The sequence below is a fragment of the Neodiprion virginianus genome, chromosome 2 (assembly GCF_021901495.1).
Source record: "Neodiprion virginianus isolate iyNeoVirg1 chromosome 2, iyNeoVirg1.1, whole genome shotgun sequence".
Classification (NCBI taxonomy): Eukaryota; Metazoa; Arthropoda; class Insecta; order Hymenoptera; family Diprionidae; genus Neodiprion; species Neodiprion virginianus.
In genome coordinates, this window is record NC_060878.1 from 22,550,954 (window position 1) to 22,567,817 (window position 16,864).

Consider the following 16,864-nt stretch of genomic DNA (forward strand, 5'->3'; position numbering starts at 1 on the left):
TATGCTAAAGGGTTAAACATGCGAAGGGCGCTAAATACTTGCAGCAACTCGTTTCACATCAAAGTCACGCTTTTGTTTCGTTGTCGGATATACCAGACATTTTATCTTTTATTAAATTTTTATCTGGGAAAAAAATAATTCTCTCGCGATGGGCGGAGTTACTATTTGTTGTAAGACTTGTGTTACAATGGCGCACCGGTGACGTTAGGGTGCCAACATCTTTTGGACATTGGATCAACGCGCGATTTGGCGTTCTGAAAGAGACACAAATCGGAGGGTTACAAAGCGAAGGACCAAGCACCGCAACGAGGATTCGGATCTGGGAAGAAACTCACATAGCGCGAAACAGGATGAGTGGAGCGAAGCGAGCGCGCGTATCTTCGTCGGTAAGCCATCATCGTCACCGTCCCTCGAATTTGTCGGCAACACAAACGCTGGACACGCTGCCGCCGGAAGTTCTCGAGATGATTTTGCGCCTACTACCCTTTTGCGACGTCGCCTACTCGGTTAGGCTGGTCTCGCGGCGCTGTTCAACGGTCTCCATCTCGGTTCTGAACGCGGGTTTCCTCGCGGCCGGCATTCGCCTCGAGGGTACGATGAGCTTCGTCGAAGCCAGCATGCCGCGCGTCTCGACAGAGACGGAACTCCTTGCGTGCAGCCGCGCTTTCAACGCTTTGGAGCTCTTGCGGGCCCAATACCGGATGCTGCGTGCGGTCACGTGGCGCTATACACATCCGCCGCGGCGTGGAAATCCCCCCCAGCTCTGCTTCTACGCGGGCTCCCTCCTCGACGAGCTCAACCGTCTGCTGCGGCTCGCGAGGAAGCAGCCCCCCGCACTGGGTGGAACAAGCCACTGCCCAGATGGCGGTGTCGCGCGTTTCGTCGTGCTGTGCAAGCGGTTCATGAACTACTTCGAGAAGGTCTCGGAACGGAAGGTGAATAAGTCGGCGCTGGTCTCAGGCTGCAAGGCGGTCGATGTGCTGGACTGCCTGGCGGAGGGTCGCCACGTGTTGGCCTTCCGCGTCGCCTCGGAGCGAGGCGGGGGCAGGGGTAATAACGGGGCCGTCAGTATGCGGCTGCGTTACGTGATGCGGCGTGCCTGGTTCACCTGTCTGGAGGTGCCACCGGCTCCCGAGGAGAACAGCTGGCGCGACGAACAGCGGTTCATGTATCTCAGGCTGCGCCGGCTTGTCGGTAGCGTGAACGAGCACCTCTTCGAGAAGTCCCACTATGATAGGGAGCGGCTGCTCCGCTCCCCCGCGTTGCCTTCGCCGCGTGCCCCGCCTGCCTCGACTTACTCAGGGTACGGCGAATACGGTGGGCAGTTCTTCTACTACGGGAACATGAACAAGTACGCCTTCGAGAGCAAGTTCAAGGCGGCACCGACCGGCGACTGGGAGGACCCCGAGAACCCCGAGGACCCGGACACCCCTGAGGAACACGAGGACCCCCCGCCCTGCTTCGACCTTGTCGTCGGCGTAGAGTTACGCTGCTCTCCGGAACTTGCGCCGCTGGCCGTCAGAGCGGCGCTGAGGTTGGATCATCTAGAACAATTGAGCGCCCGTAATTACCGACCGGAACTGTATATGCGGCTCAACGTCACGTGTCCGGCTTCCGCTGCGAACAGGCTACCCGGGAGTTTTACCTGGGAACTGAAAGCGCCTCGCCGCGGCCGGTTGCTGTCTAATTAAAAGCAACGCCGCCTAGAGTTTTACCTCTTGTTGATTGATTGTTGTTGCATATGATGTACATACATACCGGACCCTTGTATCCTCATCTTCTTGTATGCGTCTATATTGATTTTATTATTTCTGTTGATGAAAATGTATGATCTAGTTATGTTAACGCGGGGATGTAATAAACAGGCTCCGTGGATGTTTTAAACTCGTCTCCGATTAGACTCACTTCTCATGTATCATATTGTATAAGTGGCATATGACGTGCGTGAAGTGACCCATGATTGGGGGCATCATCATTTAGGAATATTTTTACTAACTTTTACTACTGAAAAAGCATTGATAAAATCATTTATTATATTCAGTTTATTATTGTTACAGAAATGAAAGTAATATATTATCGTATATCAATTTCACGACACCTATTTCTAATAAGTGTAATTTATGTAATTTTACAATTGCCTGTTCTATATCGTACTGCCGACGCAAATTATAGCAAGATGAAACACAAAAACACAGGAAAACATCGATATATTTATTCGTTGCGTGATATAAAATAAGTATAAAAACCAACCTACAATAACGAAAGCATTAAAACCCTGGTATACTTTAATTGAATTGCAGTTAAATTCATCCAAATTACAAACATGTAATAAAAAAAGAAAATTGAATTTTTTTTCGAGCACAAAATGCTACTAGAATTCAAATTTCAAATACCTTACGCGATTGCTATGTTCTCCGCTGTTTCGGTAATGACTGCTTAAAAAATTTTATATGTATTATATGTATACATATGAGGTATTCCATGCCAACTGAAAGGACATTTTCCCTGACCCCCACTAATTTGCTTCATTATTTTTTATATGATTCTACAACCTAAAAAAAGCACTTACCATTTTTTTTTGTCAGATTTTTCGTCCCAACCATTCTTTTTTAAAAAATGTTACAAACATAACATATGTTTTGTATACGTACAAAATAAGAAAAATTATTCCTCTAAAAAAATATTTAAAAAATACATAAAATCAATTCTCCACTCTGAACTATGGCTCAAAATCTTTGTTTTAGGACCTAGAAATTATGTTAATTTTTGTAAAAATATAAAAAATGGCGTTTTTTTTAGGACCATAAAACGGTTTGTAACATTTTTTTAAAAAGAATGGTTGGGACGAAAAATCTGAAAAAAATGGTGAGTGCTTTTTTCAGGTTGTAGAATCATATAAAAAACAATGAAGCAAATTGACGGGGGTCAGGGAAAATGTTCCCTCAGTTGGCATGGAATACCTCATATATATGTATAATATCATGAAATTTTTTGCAGTTTAATAATTCCATAATTGACTAACGTTACGTCATTCATTGAAGAGACTTACATCTGTATATGTATATAATCCCTAAAAATCTATATATGTCCGATTTTTGCATAGAGTATTATATTTACAAAACTTGTCTATTTGACAATTTTCAATTGATTCCATTATGAAAAATTTCGTCCAGAAAATCTCCGTCACTCTTGTATGTGCACGTCTGTCAGCAGTTCCGCCGTGAAATTCTTTTTCCCGGAATTAACGTTCTCGCATCATTATCATTTTACTACACGATTACCTAACTTCAACTTATCACTTTGACAAAACGTCGCCTCGTTTCTGAGGCAGACGATACATTATACAATAATAATGGGACATTCTTTTAACATCTCTAATTAGGCAGAAATAACAAATTCACTTCTCCTTAATTTAATTCTAAACATTTTTCAATAAAAATTGAAATAAAATATGCCTATTCGATAACAATGCCTACGGCATAATTTGTATAATTGAAGTTAACCTGTATTTGCAATACATATAACATAAAGCTTTATAGCATCTCAAGAGTTTTTATAGTAATTTAAGATATTAAATAATTCATTTCGTTCAAAATTTCATCAAAAATGAACATTTTAACCCAGTCGCGGCCAGTGCGAAATACAGCTTCCAATAATTTGTAACATCAAGATATGTCACTGAAAAATATGATTTCTTTTCTAATTTGGGCTTCACTGAATTATGTTTCCCAAACATTAGAAAAAAATTCGCAATCGACCGTTTAAAGGTTATAAATTACGTGTTACAATTTATAGAATATAAAAAGCATTGTTATATCTACAAATCGAGCGGTGATTCAATCATCGCAACGTTATACATATAATATGTATAAGAGTACGTCTATAAATATTTGTATGTATACGTAACCCAATCGCCTGTCACCAACAACATACGCGCACGCACACAAAAACAGGACTATGACACCCCTCAGATTATTTCATGCATCGATTCTAACATTATCGCTCTAAATCCTTACTAAAAGCCATAAAGTGAATTACATCTATCAACATCACCGGCGATGAATTATTATTTTCAACGTAAGTCGCTAATGATGAATCAAAAATTTTGTCGACGTGCGGTCATTATACTATGGAATGCTTGTAATAATACAATATTCTAACCTTCGTTGTGATGATAATAATAAGATAAAAACTTTTGGAGACAAAAATAAAACAACAACTAGTATAATATCCCCGGTATTCTAAGTAAACATGCCATCAATAGTGAATAATTCCTGTGCAATACGCAGAAAGAAAACAAAACGATTAAAAGTTACACAGTAAAATCAGCGTGTACATTCAGGATGCAATAGAGTAGCTTAACAACTAAGCTTTTGTATTTTTATATAAACTAGAAGAAAAATTTCTGCTACTTTCGTCAGTCGTACATACTATATAACATTTTCACTTACCACGGTCAAAATGTCAGTTACAGTCGAAGCTTCAGAGTTTACAGTTATACTCGTTAGTCCAAAGTTTTATAAGTGAACTCAAGTGAAACTTCTGTTTTTACTTTGATAACACTGTATGTAACTGTATATGTATTTTGTAGCTATTTACATAATCGTACTACGGTATAACTGTTAGTTGTTTCTGTTGTTGTTTTGTTTTTTTTTTTCTATAAGTAAAATTTACAACATTTACCGTTTATATATAGAAAAAAAAATAAAATAAAAAATACACATGTAAATGACGACGATCGTTACAACTTGCAACGAACATAAACGACTTCAATATGTTTCGGTTTCATAATTTACGTAAAATAATTTGTTCATCTATCATCTAAGTATTTAATAGTACGAGTAGTACTAGTTTTGTGACAGTGCAATGTTACTACCGACGTACGGATCTGTATATATAATAATATTGATAAACTAGATAATTCTCCCTAATAACAATCAATAATAATAGTAATAATAATAGTTAACGTTACTATCATTATGACTGCTATTATTATCTGTACAGATAAATTATTATTATTATTTGCTCATTTTATACATTTTCGAACACTATTCACCCTCTATGGTCCCGGGCTCTTTTCGTTTAATTTTCTTGTCAATCTAGATCGACGTTATTGTGTCACTATATACGTCGTCGGCGACTCGATCAGTTCCCTTTGATTATTTTCACTCAAAATATTAATGTTTCACTCGCATCATTATTCGCCCCCGTTCACTTCATCATAGTGAGAAAATTTAAGAAACACTTGCTCGAGGGTCGTCTGACTGAAGCTGTATTCTTCGATGTCCAATTCCATTTTTGCTGAAATTCAACCAGAACTCAAGTCGTTAATTAAATTGAGTAATTCTGAATTTAGAGGGTTTCTAGAGACAGAAAACTGATACAAGAAATGCTAGTTTCCTACAAAATTAGGCCAGCTAATATACGAGTATGTACAATCAGTCAAGCCCTGTGATTGATAATTCAAGTTTATGCATTTTTAACAAATTTTTTAAAGGAATTTCCATCGATGGTATCATATGAGATACCATATGGTTATAGTCAACTATCCCGACGATTTTTCGGCTACCAGCGCAACTGTAAAGTACAGTACATGAATTGACGAGTGAAATTTGAAGAAGCTACCATTTTTGGATTGGCTTTTCTGTTATACTGATTAGCCACAAAACAAGTAAGACCGGCTGCTGGATAATAGATAATAGATACAGTAACCAGAACGAAATCGCTCCTTGGTCTGCAATAATTGTTATAAATTTCCATGTATTTTAATTTCCTCAATATGGACGCACGTATCAAGAAATCTCAAAGATTATCTGAGAATTACTTCCATTCTTCCAACATGTTAAAGTAGTTGTTATTTGAAACATGCATACTAGACGAATTGTAACGTGTTTAAGATGAGTTATGGGCAAAAATTAAGCTAAAACTACAGTTTTTGATATTATAGCCGTCTACTTTGATTCCAAATTTCATGAAACAATAAAGGCTGCTTAAATGCAGTACGTATTCTTTTTCATACAGTTTCACTGGAATATTTCGCATTCTTTTCATCAAGTCATCGGATTTCAAACCTAGGCGCTCCAATTTCTTGAGATAATGGTAGGGTTCCTGATTTTTTTTTTTTACTCAAACTAGGATTTTTGGTGCAGCGTAAAAATTATTAGTTCGATTAACTCGTAACTTTACACGAACATTATTTAAAATATTTTCTCGATAATGGAGCGTGAATATTTGTGAATTTTACATTAATTGTGAATATTACTTTGAAGGTAATTTTTTTCGTGTGTTCAATATTTTCACCCTTTGAGTCGTAATAATTTTAATTTACTTCGAGAATTTTCACTGAGATGAGTAATCGCAGAAGCCAGTGACGATATCGGTACTATTTCTGACTTCACATCTCTTAATTGAGGGCGAGGGTGAAAGTGCAGAAAGATCAGAAGAGAGAAAGATCGCAGTAATAAAAAATGTTTAAATCCAAAAATCTACTTTAGGGAGTTTCAAATTGTACAAATTTGAAATGTCGACAAGTCAAAACTCAGAAAGTTAAATTATAGAAAAACAAAATATATAATCATCAGAATTACGACAATTCTATGTGTTTTGGCTTATTCTATACGTAGAAGTTTATATATTTAGATTTTTCTAGGTATACATTGATTTTCTACGTTTCGAAATTATATGAAACATACTTTCGCGTTCTTGAAAATTCCATATTTTCACTTTGCCATTTTCTGTTCTTTCTGCATTCTTCTCCTGACCACTTATAATTAATTGAGTCCTATTATTAACCGTAATTTCTTAAGTTTCGTTCTTGCATTTCCTCACCCTTTTCAAGCTGCGTGAAGCATTCAGCCAGCGACTGCACCGCATGCTGCGGAACACCAAACACCAGCCTGTCGGCAAAACTTTCCTCGAGAGTGGCGTCTGGGAAAAGACCTGCGACAAATTCCTTCAGTCCAGATATCCGGTCCCCGGATGGTGTCGTTGGGGTGCAATCGCCCCCCAACAATTTCATTTCCAGGGTGTACCCGGCTCCGTACAGATTCTTGAGGTGCTGGGTGGAGCCTATGCACCTCAGCTCGCCCTTGACCATGATACCCACTCTGGAGCACAGGGCGTCGGCCTCCTCCATCGAGTGGGTGGTGAGGATCGCCCCCCTGCCCCCCTGTGCAACCGAAACCCACATATCCTGTTGTACGCTTCGTGTACCTTTGGACAGTTAACGTAGCGAACTTCACTCATCTACCTACCTGGAAGCTGGCGAGGATTGTGTCCCAGAGAAACCTCTTCGAGCGGGGATCCATCCCGGTGCTGGGCTCGTCCATAAGCACGACTTTCGGACCTCCAACCATTGCCATGGCGAAGCTCAATTTCCTTCTGGTACCCCCTGAGCACTCTTGCGATTGTTTATCAGCGTGCTCGTGAATTTGAAGACCTGACAAGTACAGGTCGACGATCCTATCGGAGATAACGGAAGTGTAAATTATTTAAGGTTTGGACTGCATTGTTTTTCGACGGGCCTCAAGCGTCGCGCGGAAATCAATCACTCGATGATATGTCTGATGATAAACATGATCATCCGGAATACTGCTATTAGAAATTGGTTCTGAACTGTGGGTTCCGTAACGGACCTTATGAAAAAAAAAAATAATCAGCTATGAACACCACGTGGGTTGAAAAATAAAAAAATTCCCTGAAAAACTTTTTTCGAAGGTATTTAAATGATGCGACCCCTCGATCGAACCGAATCTAACTTCACTGAATATCCGAAATCAGCCATGCTGATTACAGAAAATACTGCATAGAAATGTAAGGACATACCGGGTCGTTCCATCGAAAGGGAGCTTCTATAAATTACGTATCGAGAAAAATTTGAATTTTTGTACCCCTCCCTCCCCTGTATAACAGTTTGTAACAAAGCGTCTCTTCCCTTACCACAATGTGATGTAACATTTTCCATTAATGACCCCCTTTTTCGAAAAAATCTAAAGCTAATTATTAATAAGAGATAAAATGTACTGTTCAACGAAAAAATATCGTTACGCAACCACGATATCAAGTCCCCCCCCCCCCATATACCAAAGCCTAATGAATCCCTTGACTCTTTTCCCCCCTAGAGTGCGTTACGTAATTTATGGGAGCTCCCAAACGCATTATGGGGAATTGTAAAATACATAGTGGAAGATGTGCATGGGCGGTGCGTGTCGAGCGAGTGCTGTACCAAGAGTCGTAGCTATTGCAGTACTAGTTTTATGTCAAACAATTCCATATGAGACCTTTGTACGAATTAACACATTAAAGAAATTTACTGAATTGGTGTATTATTCTCGAACATAGTAATACGTTTCTAATTTCATTGATAACGTACTTGAGTACTTGAAAGTGATGGAATTGAAAGTAAAAATATGACTGGAGAACACAAATTCTAGTAAGTAGATTCATATGGCCGAAAAATTTCAGCCGTCTTTACTACCAATTGTCTAATTCATGGACACATTCAAATCTCACTGCCTATCTAACAAATAAATCCACCTAGCACAGAGTAAAATCGTCCATCTTGAATATCGATTCAGTAAAAAAATTAATTTTCAAGCAAGATGTAAAGTTGATCACTGTAAGTAACGTTTAAGTATTTCTTTAATGGTTCTTGTATGTTTTCGACTTGTATTCATTCACAATATGTTCATGCCAAACGCCTGCACGAGGGGGCCTAGCAACTATATCGATTGGATTGGACCCACAACTTTGATTCGGTTTACAGTAGGCGTCATACCAATTTTTTTATATTTCTTTAAACTATCATTTAATTATTATTAACTCGAAAGATTGTATTGCACAAACATTCAACTTGTCAAGTAGCAACATGGAAAATAAAAAAGCCGTTTGCAGCCCAACTGATTTGTATACACGAGTGGCAGTGCGACAGTAACACGTTCAGATACCGATTCTTGCATATACTTCGGGAAGTAGCATTCCAAAACAATGAAGCACCTTCCAGCTCGTGATGCAATATACCTCTTTGAGAGATTGATTTGACTAGCAATTACAAATGAAAAAGTAAAAAAAGTTCGGAGTTAAAGAAACAAAGTCTAATCGTCTAACGTCGACATATAACGTTATACCGTGTATCAGATAATGAGTGAACAGCTCCGTTAATCATTATTCATGTAATGTGGCATGGCATTTATATGAGATATTTTAATAAACTCGAAACAATGTCGTTCAAAATTACGTCAATTTCGATACCTGCAGTTTCGCCGAAACATAACGCTATAACTCATGAGTCAGGATAGAAAATTACTATCAACATTACGGAAATTTTAGATTGATCGGCGACGGTGTTACCTAATTATCTGCAACGGGTCTTTTCGTTCTATTGATTTGATTTGTGACTAAATTCTTATAGTGTTTCATTCTCATTACTGAAACTTGGTGAAACTTTGGTTGTTTAAAAAAATATTGATAAAGTTTCTCACCTGCCAATTTCACTCGGGGGCACACCTCGTATGGCAGCGTAACACTCGAGATGTTCTCTAACAGTAATGTTCTTCCACTGAGCGTCGTGCTGCGGGCAGTAGCCCATTTGTCGAAAGGCCTCGGTTATTTGGGACGTTATGTTATTACCTCCAATTTGGACTCGCCCCCGAGTCGCAGCCTCCTCGGCAATTATGATCTTCATCGTGGTAGTTTTTCCAGCGCCGTTGTGTCCCAAGAGACCAAATACCTCGCCCGGTTCGACGGCAAGCGAAAGATTTCGCACAGCGACTTTTCGCTTCGGCGCGGGTTCGTCGTCCCGTTTCGTGCAGCAGCTACACGGCGTAATTTCTCGATTTCGATACTCCTTGCGCAAGTTCTGATAATGGAGTACAAGAAAGTAATAAGCCCTAGTGAATTTTGCCAGTCAATGTCTCATGAATTTGGTGCGAAACGGTCAGCTATACTGTGGTGATTAAGGTATAACCGTTGACCAACGATTATAGTCAACTAACGCAAACTAATTTCGCAATTTTAATCTTGGAACTCAGTATCAGAGAATTAAAAGTGCGGATCCGTCTCTCTTTAACTTGGCATGGTCTTGCTTGGTTATTGCTCGTGACTCACTTACCTGGACCATCACAACTGGTGGTTCTTGAACGGAAGCGGCCATCAAATTGAATACTCTTTGCCTCTCAGCCTTCACGTCGCCATCTTCGTGTTCGCCAACGTCCGAGTTCTCCATTATTTCTTCCCCTATCGATCCTCCGTTGCGCTAGAGAAACATTCATGCATAGATTTATGTTTCAGTGCGAACGATTTAAGATTGAAATCACAAGGATACATTTACCCTGATAGGGTTATACAGCTGGAAGTATTCGATATTCCAAATGACATACCAGCAGGTTCAATGAAGAGAAAATATCACATTTATTTTTGAAAGTAAGTTTCTGTCACCATGAGTTTTTGCAATTGTTAAGCTGACGTGAGTAATTCAACACGCAAACTTACCAGGAAGTACTTCAGGGCGTCACTAATGTTCCCGCCGGTTTTCTTGATGTCCAACATGACGAGAATGATGAACCAAATCGGAATGTGCAGTATGACACCGACAGCCATTAATATGATTTCTGTAGTAAGGTAGTCCGACATGGTCAAGTGATGACATGCCGCGTTTATTGAGCACATTAAGTGGACGCGGTCTACGTAGTAGACGGCCGCATATGGGACGTACATCGTGTTCAGTAGCGAAAGGACCACATGAAGAGCAAAGGCCGCAGTTCCACCTTTGTTAACAGGAGTTATCCAAAAGGTTACAACAAGTGTGGGGTTATTATACGTGAAACGGAATGAAGAATGGCAACGAATACAAGAGTCTCTAGCAGCTTTAAAGTTTATCGCAGATAAAGTTTACATTTACCTAAGCCCAACATGTCGAGTCCCATGACCAGAAGAAAGGGGACCATCCCAACGATCGTCACTATGTTCGGCAGAATACTTTGCGCCGAATCCATCTTGTCAAAGATGTAGCTAAGACATGACGAGAAAAGAATGGACGAGGGACAATAGAGCATTAGCAAGACTGCCAACGTTATGAGCGCGGGTGGCTCTTGCAGGGACGGAACGTTGAATATAAATATTATTCCAAGGATGCACAGGCTGATCACAGCCATAAGTCCAGCCAATACGATGAAGTAAGTCAAAAAATACATGGAGAACGATAAGCCGTTCACTCGAAGTTGATTTTTAGCTTTTATCTAGAAAAGAAAAAAGCACGTTCTTTCAACGTATTTGCATTATTATACATCAGCAGTGTTGTGATAGATACGTTTTGGTGGCTATAATCAAGCTTCTCGTTACGGGCGCATGCTCAGCTATTTTGACCACCAAAAACATACATAGAATATTCCACACACGTGTAGCTAATAGCTATAGCTATCTAAAAGAAGCCTATCTACAAAATTTGGCGAGTGCCACTATTATTTTACGAACCACAAATCAGTTGGGCAGCAAGCCAGTTTGAAAATTCAGCTGATCAGCAGATTTTCACTTCACTGCAACGTTTAATTATCAAACGGAATCACCAAAATTGAGTATATGAAACTCTTCGTGTCAAATTGAAATTCCGACAGTCAATTCGGACGAGTATCCAACACACTTGTAATAATACTCGAATTATGCTTGAGGATAAGAAAAATGAATTCACCCAGTAAGTAGGTATTTATTGCATTTTCCATTATTTCGAATACGTTTCTCATCATCAACCCGAAATGATTTATACATGTTCAGCGCCGCATCGTTGAAATAGTAGAAAAAAAATAAAAAAAACTGTTCACAGAATTGCCTAACTCTTACTTGAGGATCCCTAGAGATGTTCAAACACCATTCAACATATCCCACATTTCGTTCTTTTACGAGACATAACTGCCACAGCATAAAGATAACCATCTTGCATATTGTTGCTGCTTTATCAAGCGCATAAGCAGGAGGGCAACAAAAAAAACCCATACTTAAATACTTAAAACTCCTAAAAGTGACGTTACAGAATACATCATATTCCTACACGATGTTGATATAGTGGAATTGGAAGCCGATCACAAGTGACGTAAAACGTACGTTTGAAGATATTGAACATACACAAGAGAAAATAGGAATAAATATTTTTTTAGACTGTAGCTTACACAACACTGCTTTTCTATAGCTAAAGCCTGTAATTCCAGCTTACCTCTCTATCATATACCATATCTACTGCGAGTATTATGGGAATAAGTACGAATATCATTCCAATGAAGAGTGCTGAACTTCCGATTCCTATATTAAATTCTTGCGGTTGAGAAGTTTGCTGGAACGGATGCGTTTTGACTTGTATAGGCCGAGGGTCTGCTGTGTCGCCTGTTAATAATCTTTAATACACAATTTAAATTAAATTTGAATAATAACCAAAACTGACTGAGAATAATGCGAAATTAAATGCTATTGTGTCTCTGTGACAAATCCTAATTGAATTGATTCATCAAGACTTCATTGTCGTTCTTACTTCAAATGACAAGAAAAAACATTTGCGAAAAATTGAGAGTCAAATATTGTATCTGAGAAAATTATTCCCTCCCTCGATAATTCCCGTCTTGACCACAATTCATATCCCCACATCTTCCAATACTATCTTACCTGTACATGGCCTTTGAAATGATGTTGACCAGAATAGGAAGAGAGTGCTGCATTGTATCGTTGTACATCATCGTCAAATTCAAACTTGCAATATCGTAATCATTGATGTTGAAGGCTGCCATGCGAGGCGCTACATGTAGTAGGTCAACAAAGCTGCCATCATATTCATCAACCTCTTTGATATCTTTGATAATATAATTCATCAATGGGGTAATATTCTTATCGGTATTGTTTGTGTAAAGAATTCTCGTTTCTTTGCCATAAGTATCTGAGGGACAAAATTAGCAGAGATTTTCAATTATCCGTGTAATCGTAGAGACGATCGACTAGCAGGATCAGAGAATCCAACTTACCAGGATTAAGGTCCAGAGACTGCATTCTGATGTCCACCGTTTGAATGCTATTGATGTATAGGCTAAGAGCAACGAGAGCCAGGGGAGCAACTATGGTGAAATAAAGTAGCTGAATGTTTCTAAATAATCTTAATATCCTTAATCGTAACATTGCCTTGAGAATTTGGCAAAAGTTAGGCCGGGTTTTAACGGGATCCAGTCCCAGTCCCAAAACTACTGGGTTCTTCTCGTTATGCACTCCGTCTGGCACATCGCCAGCAGCTGAAACAAATAGCGGGTAACGAGGTTGCACAGAGAAACTTTTCGAACGAGCGGAAAGATAAGGACTGATCACCTTTAATTTGTCCGTCAGCTTGAACTGCTGCACCTTCGTTCTGCAAGCTCTGATAAGAAGTACTTTTCGACTGCAAAGACAAAGATCTGCTCAAAGCTCGATTTCTAACCATTTTTTTCGAGAGATTGTCCATCGTACACTCAGTTTCCTCGTCCCTTTCCAAGTGCAAGAAAACCTCCTCAAGTGTTGTCATCGACACGCCGTAGCTGCTAATTCCAAGCCTGTAGTTTTTTGTTTTGATTTCCTGTTCGATTGCCGAAAATAATGGAGCAAAGTTTTCGACCGAATTATGAGGCAGAATGAAGCTAAGCTCACGGCCGTGTCGCCTCGCTTTTTCGGCCTTCGATACGTGCGAAGACACAAGTCGAGTTATCGCGTGTTCCCGAGGATTGCCTTCCAGCACCAGCCTGGAGTTAAGTGAAATTGAAATGACCGTCATCCTCGAAAGGAGCGCTAGAAATGCCAAGTAGGAAACTTACGTCAAGTGGTATCCAATGCCGAACTTGTTCTTGAGAAAAAGGGAACTACCGCAACATCGAAGTTTCCCTTTGCTAATAACGGCCTTTCGATCCGCGAGGATGTCCGCTTCGTCCATAAAGTGCGTCGTTAAAAGAATCACTTTACCGTGTCGTCTGGATTGAAGAAAGGACCACATCTGTCGTCTTGAATATGGGTCAACGCCGGCTGTGGGTTCGTCCAGAATGATTATCTTAGGGTCACCAATTATCGCGATCCCGACAGACAGCTTGCGCTTCTGCCCGCCACTTAAGTATTTTGCAAACGCGTCCGCCTTTTCAGTCAGGTCAATATCTTTCAACGTTTTTTTCACCTGAAAACCAACAATTCGTCTGAAACTGATTCACGCATAGTTTGAACCCAACGCTATTCCGCCATTCGATCCACTTCCCCCCTACCTCCATCTCTATCATCGTCCTCGGTATTCCTCTAACCGCTGCGAAAAACTCCAGATGTTCCCTTGGCGTAAGGAGATCGAAGAGAATGTCGTGCTGTGGGCAGACACCAGTCATACTTCGGATCATCTGCATGTCGTTGTGATCCCTCACGTCATAGCCAAAGATCAACGCTGTACCACCGGACGGCGCTGTCAGACCGGTCAGAATGTTGAAAAGCGTCGTCTTGCCTGCACCGTTGTGGCCTAAGATCGCGGTGATCTGGCCTTCGTAAATAGTGAGATTGATCCCATTAACGGCCTTCACTTCAGGCTTCCGACACTTTTGGTACGATTTGTATAAGTCGACTATTCTGATGGCTTCTCTTCCCTTCATCTCACGGACAACCGGCTCAACATCCCGGTTTGTCTCTTCACCGGGGATAAAAGAGTTAGATTCCCCGTTCGACGATGGCACCTTTGACAATCAAAGAAACAACGGTTTATGCAGTCAGTCTCGCCGTCCGTGAATTATCGTTTACTCACCAGTGGAACTTTTCTTCTGCACCAAAATCCAGGAGTGAAACAAAAGAAAGGCGATCGTTTCACGCCATATTCACCTGTGGGAATGAAGGAATAACCGTGAATAATGGAGAAGTTTGTGGACATAAAAGGTATGTAGATTTGGATGGGTTAGTCTTATAAAAATCTTCACGCACTAGGAACGACCGAATCGAGATAATAGGCCAACAGGCTGTACAGGAAAATGTCCAACGTCATCATGATGAGACTTCCACCAAAGGGGATCCCTGGGCCTGACCATAGATTGTCGAAATTCACACCTTGGCCTTGCAAGTCCAGGACAAGGGCCTGAAGTTAGGACAAGGATTAGAGATGATACAGATGTGTTTCGAATTAAGGAATCCTGCAAAAGCGTATCACTCACCTTGTCCATTGCCAGAGCAACCCCCGAAGGGCTGATCAAGGAAGCCACCCAGAATGCAATTGAACTCGAATCATCCACAAAAACTTGAATAAAGTACATCAGGCTTAGAATAGTCACTGCGAAATTTCCCAAGACACCAGCAGTCTGAAAATTTAAAGAAATTTATGTTGTGCTGGATGCTTGGGTAAAGATGAAGTTCACAAGCTATAGACAAATTTAAATAGAGGTGGAAAGTATCCGGGCGAACATGTGACAGCGTTAGTACGCAATAATAACGAAATCGCCACGCGACTTACCCGTGATTTATCGAAGAAAGGTGTAATCATAAATCCAAACATTATGACTGAAAAACTGTACAACACCACCAGAAGAAATATGGGCAGAAAATGAGTGTGCTGAAACATTTGGAGAGTAAATAAGAGGACTACCGCAACTGCGGAGAGTAGCAGGACAAAAACAGCGTATATAATGAACCATGACATCCTGGAACAAAGAAGAAATATCCGTTTTTCCCGAAATTCAATTAACTCCAAGCTTTTGTACTGATTTGACGCGAAGGAGCTTACCAAAACACAGAATCCTTAAGACCCATAATTTTCATTCCTTCTTTAATTTTGTTTTCTTTCTCGCCGACGATTAGTATCAATAAATAAGTAATGAACTGCGATAGTGCCAGGACCATATAAAGTGGGATTACAACTCTGAAGTAGAGAATCCAATCTGAAATGGGGTGAACGAATGTCAATGGTCACGTGATACCGAGTAAGAACCTAAAATACGACAAGTGCTAGAAAAAAAATGGACTCACTCGCCGTATATGCTTCTTTTGGAAACATCTCTAGCTTGATTGTAGGCACTGTGATATTCTTTTCTGTCTTGAGCTGAAATTTCGGATTCAATTACTTAACCAATTACCAATTCTACGTACGTTGACGTACAATTAGTGATGAATCATGTAAACTCAGAATGAAAATTTTACAAAATGTGATGTAAGTCAGGTGGTCACATCTCAAGGTAAAAATATTTCTGACAATCGAAAAGATCGTGGGGTGAATACTACGAATCTACACAAAGGTTTCTGCGACCCTCACTCTTATTTTCGTTACATCCAATAACAGTTGTACAGCTATAAAGCCGGAGTCGTAATAATTTTTGACCGGGCACGAGCCTCCAGTTTCCATGGATAGGATTCCGCCCATCCAGTGGCTGGTGTCCTTTCGACAGGTGACAGGTGACGAATACATTTCCGTTGGTGAGGGTGTCGACTGATACGAAGGATTTGTTCGTATCTCGTATCTAAAACAAACCAGTTTCACATTAAATTCAAAATAGCTCTTCTAAAGTTTTGCGATTTCGTTTAGGTTCTGTGGTTTACAAAAATTAATAATGAGGCAATTGACGCGTCGTTACTTTGGGATTTGAACACATTTCGATCGAGCTAGAGCGCGTCCTAGAGCTACCAGTTTTCATATGAAAATAAAATAGGATGTGAATTATTGGTTCAGTGCGTTACAATTCTTGTCGTAAATTTAATGACGAGAATCAAGTAGAGAAGTGTTGCGTAACATCGGATATCGAACAGTCGACACGGTTTCACGGGACCATTGATTGAAGGCATAAAATCATCACGAAACTGATCGTTTCAGCTCCCATTCTGGGGCAGATTTTACTTGATAGTGATCTTAAAAGTAACTAGC

The 16,864-nt window shown here is 40.1% G+C and overlaps 1 protein-coding gene across 4 annotated transcripts in view; it reads right to left on the reverse strand.

The window, feature by feature from the left end:
- Positions 1–2,010: 2,010 nt before the first annotated feature.
- LOC124297456 (cholesterol transporter ABCA5-like) overlaps positions 2,011–16,864 on the reverse strand; it is a 48,234-nt gene continuing 33,380 nt past the window's right edge. For 3 of the 4 annotated variants that reach the window (XM_046748521.1, XM_046748520.1, XM_046748518.1), the window contains 20 exons: positions 16,259–16,463; positions 15,976–16,048; positions 15,734–15,887; positions 15,464–15,650; positions 15,168–15,311; positions 14,941–15,091; positions 14,768–14,841; positions 14,247–14,699; positions 13,812–14,161; positions 13,333–13,739; positions 12,999–13,259; positions 12,646–12,913; positions 12,203–12,380; positions 10,898–11,234; positions 10,489–10,763; positions 10,109–10,252; positions 9,480–9,856; positions 7,254–7,461; positions 6,829–7,183; positions 2,011–5,301 (listed from right to left, as the gene is read on the reverse strand). In XM_046748521.1, coding sequence (XP_046604477.1) covers positions 5,198–5,301; positions 6,829–7,183; positions 7,254–7,461; positions 9,480–9,856; positions 10,109–10,252; positions 10,489–10,763; positions 10,898–11,234; positions 12,203–12,380; positions 12,646–12,913; positions 12,999–13,259; positions 13,333–13,739; positions 13,812–14,161; positions 14,247–14,699; positions 14,768–14,841; positions 14,941–15,091; positions 15,168–15,311; positions 15,464–15,650; positions 15,734–15,887; positions 15,976–16,048; positions 16,259–16,463 — 4,705 coding nt within the window. In that variant the 3' untranslated portion in view covers positions 2,011–5,197. The remainder of the gene's footprint in view (positions 5,302–6,828; positions 7,184–7,253; positions 7,462–9,479; positions 9,857–10,108; positions 10,253–10,488; positions 10,764–10,897; positions 11,235–12,202; positions 12,381–12,645; positions 12,914–12,998; positions 13,260–13,332; positions 13,740–13,811; positions 14,162–14,246; positions 14,700–14,767; positions 14,842–14,940; positions 15,092–15,167; positions 15,312–15,463; positions 15,651–15,733; positions 15,888–15,975; positions 16,049–16,258; positions 16,464–16,864) is intronic. The other variant, XM_046748519.1, reaches the window with a different exon arrangement.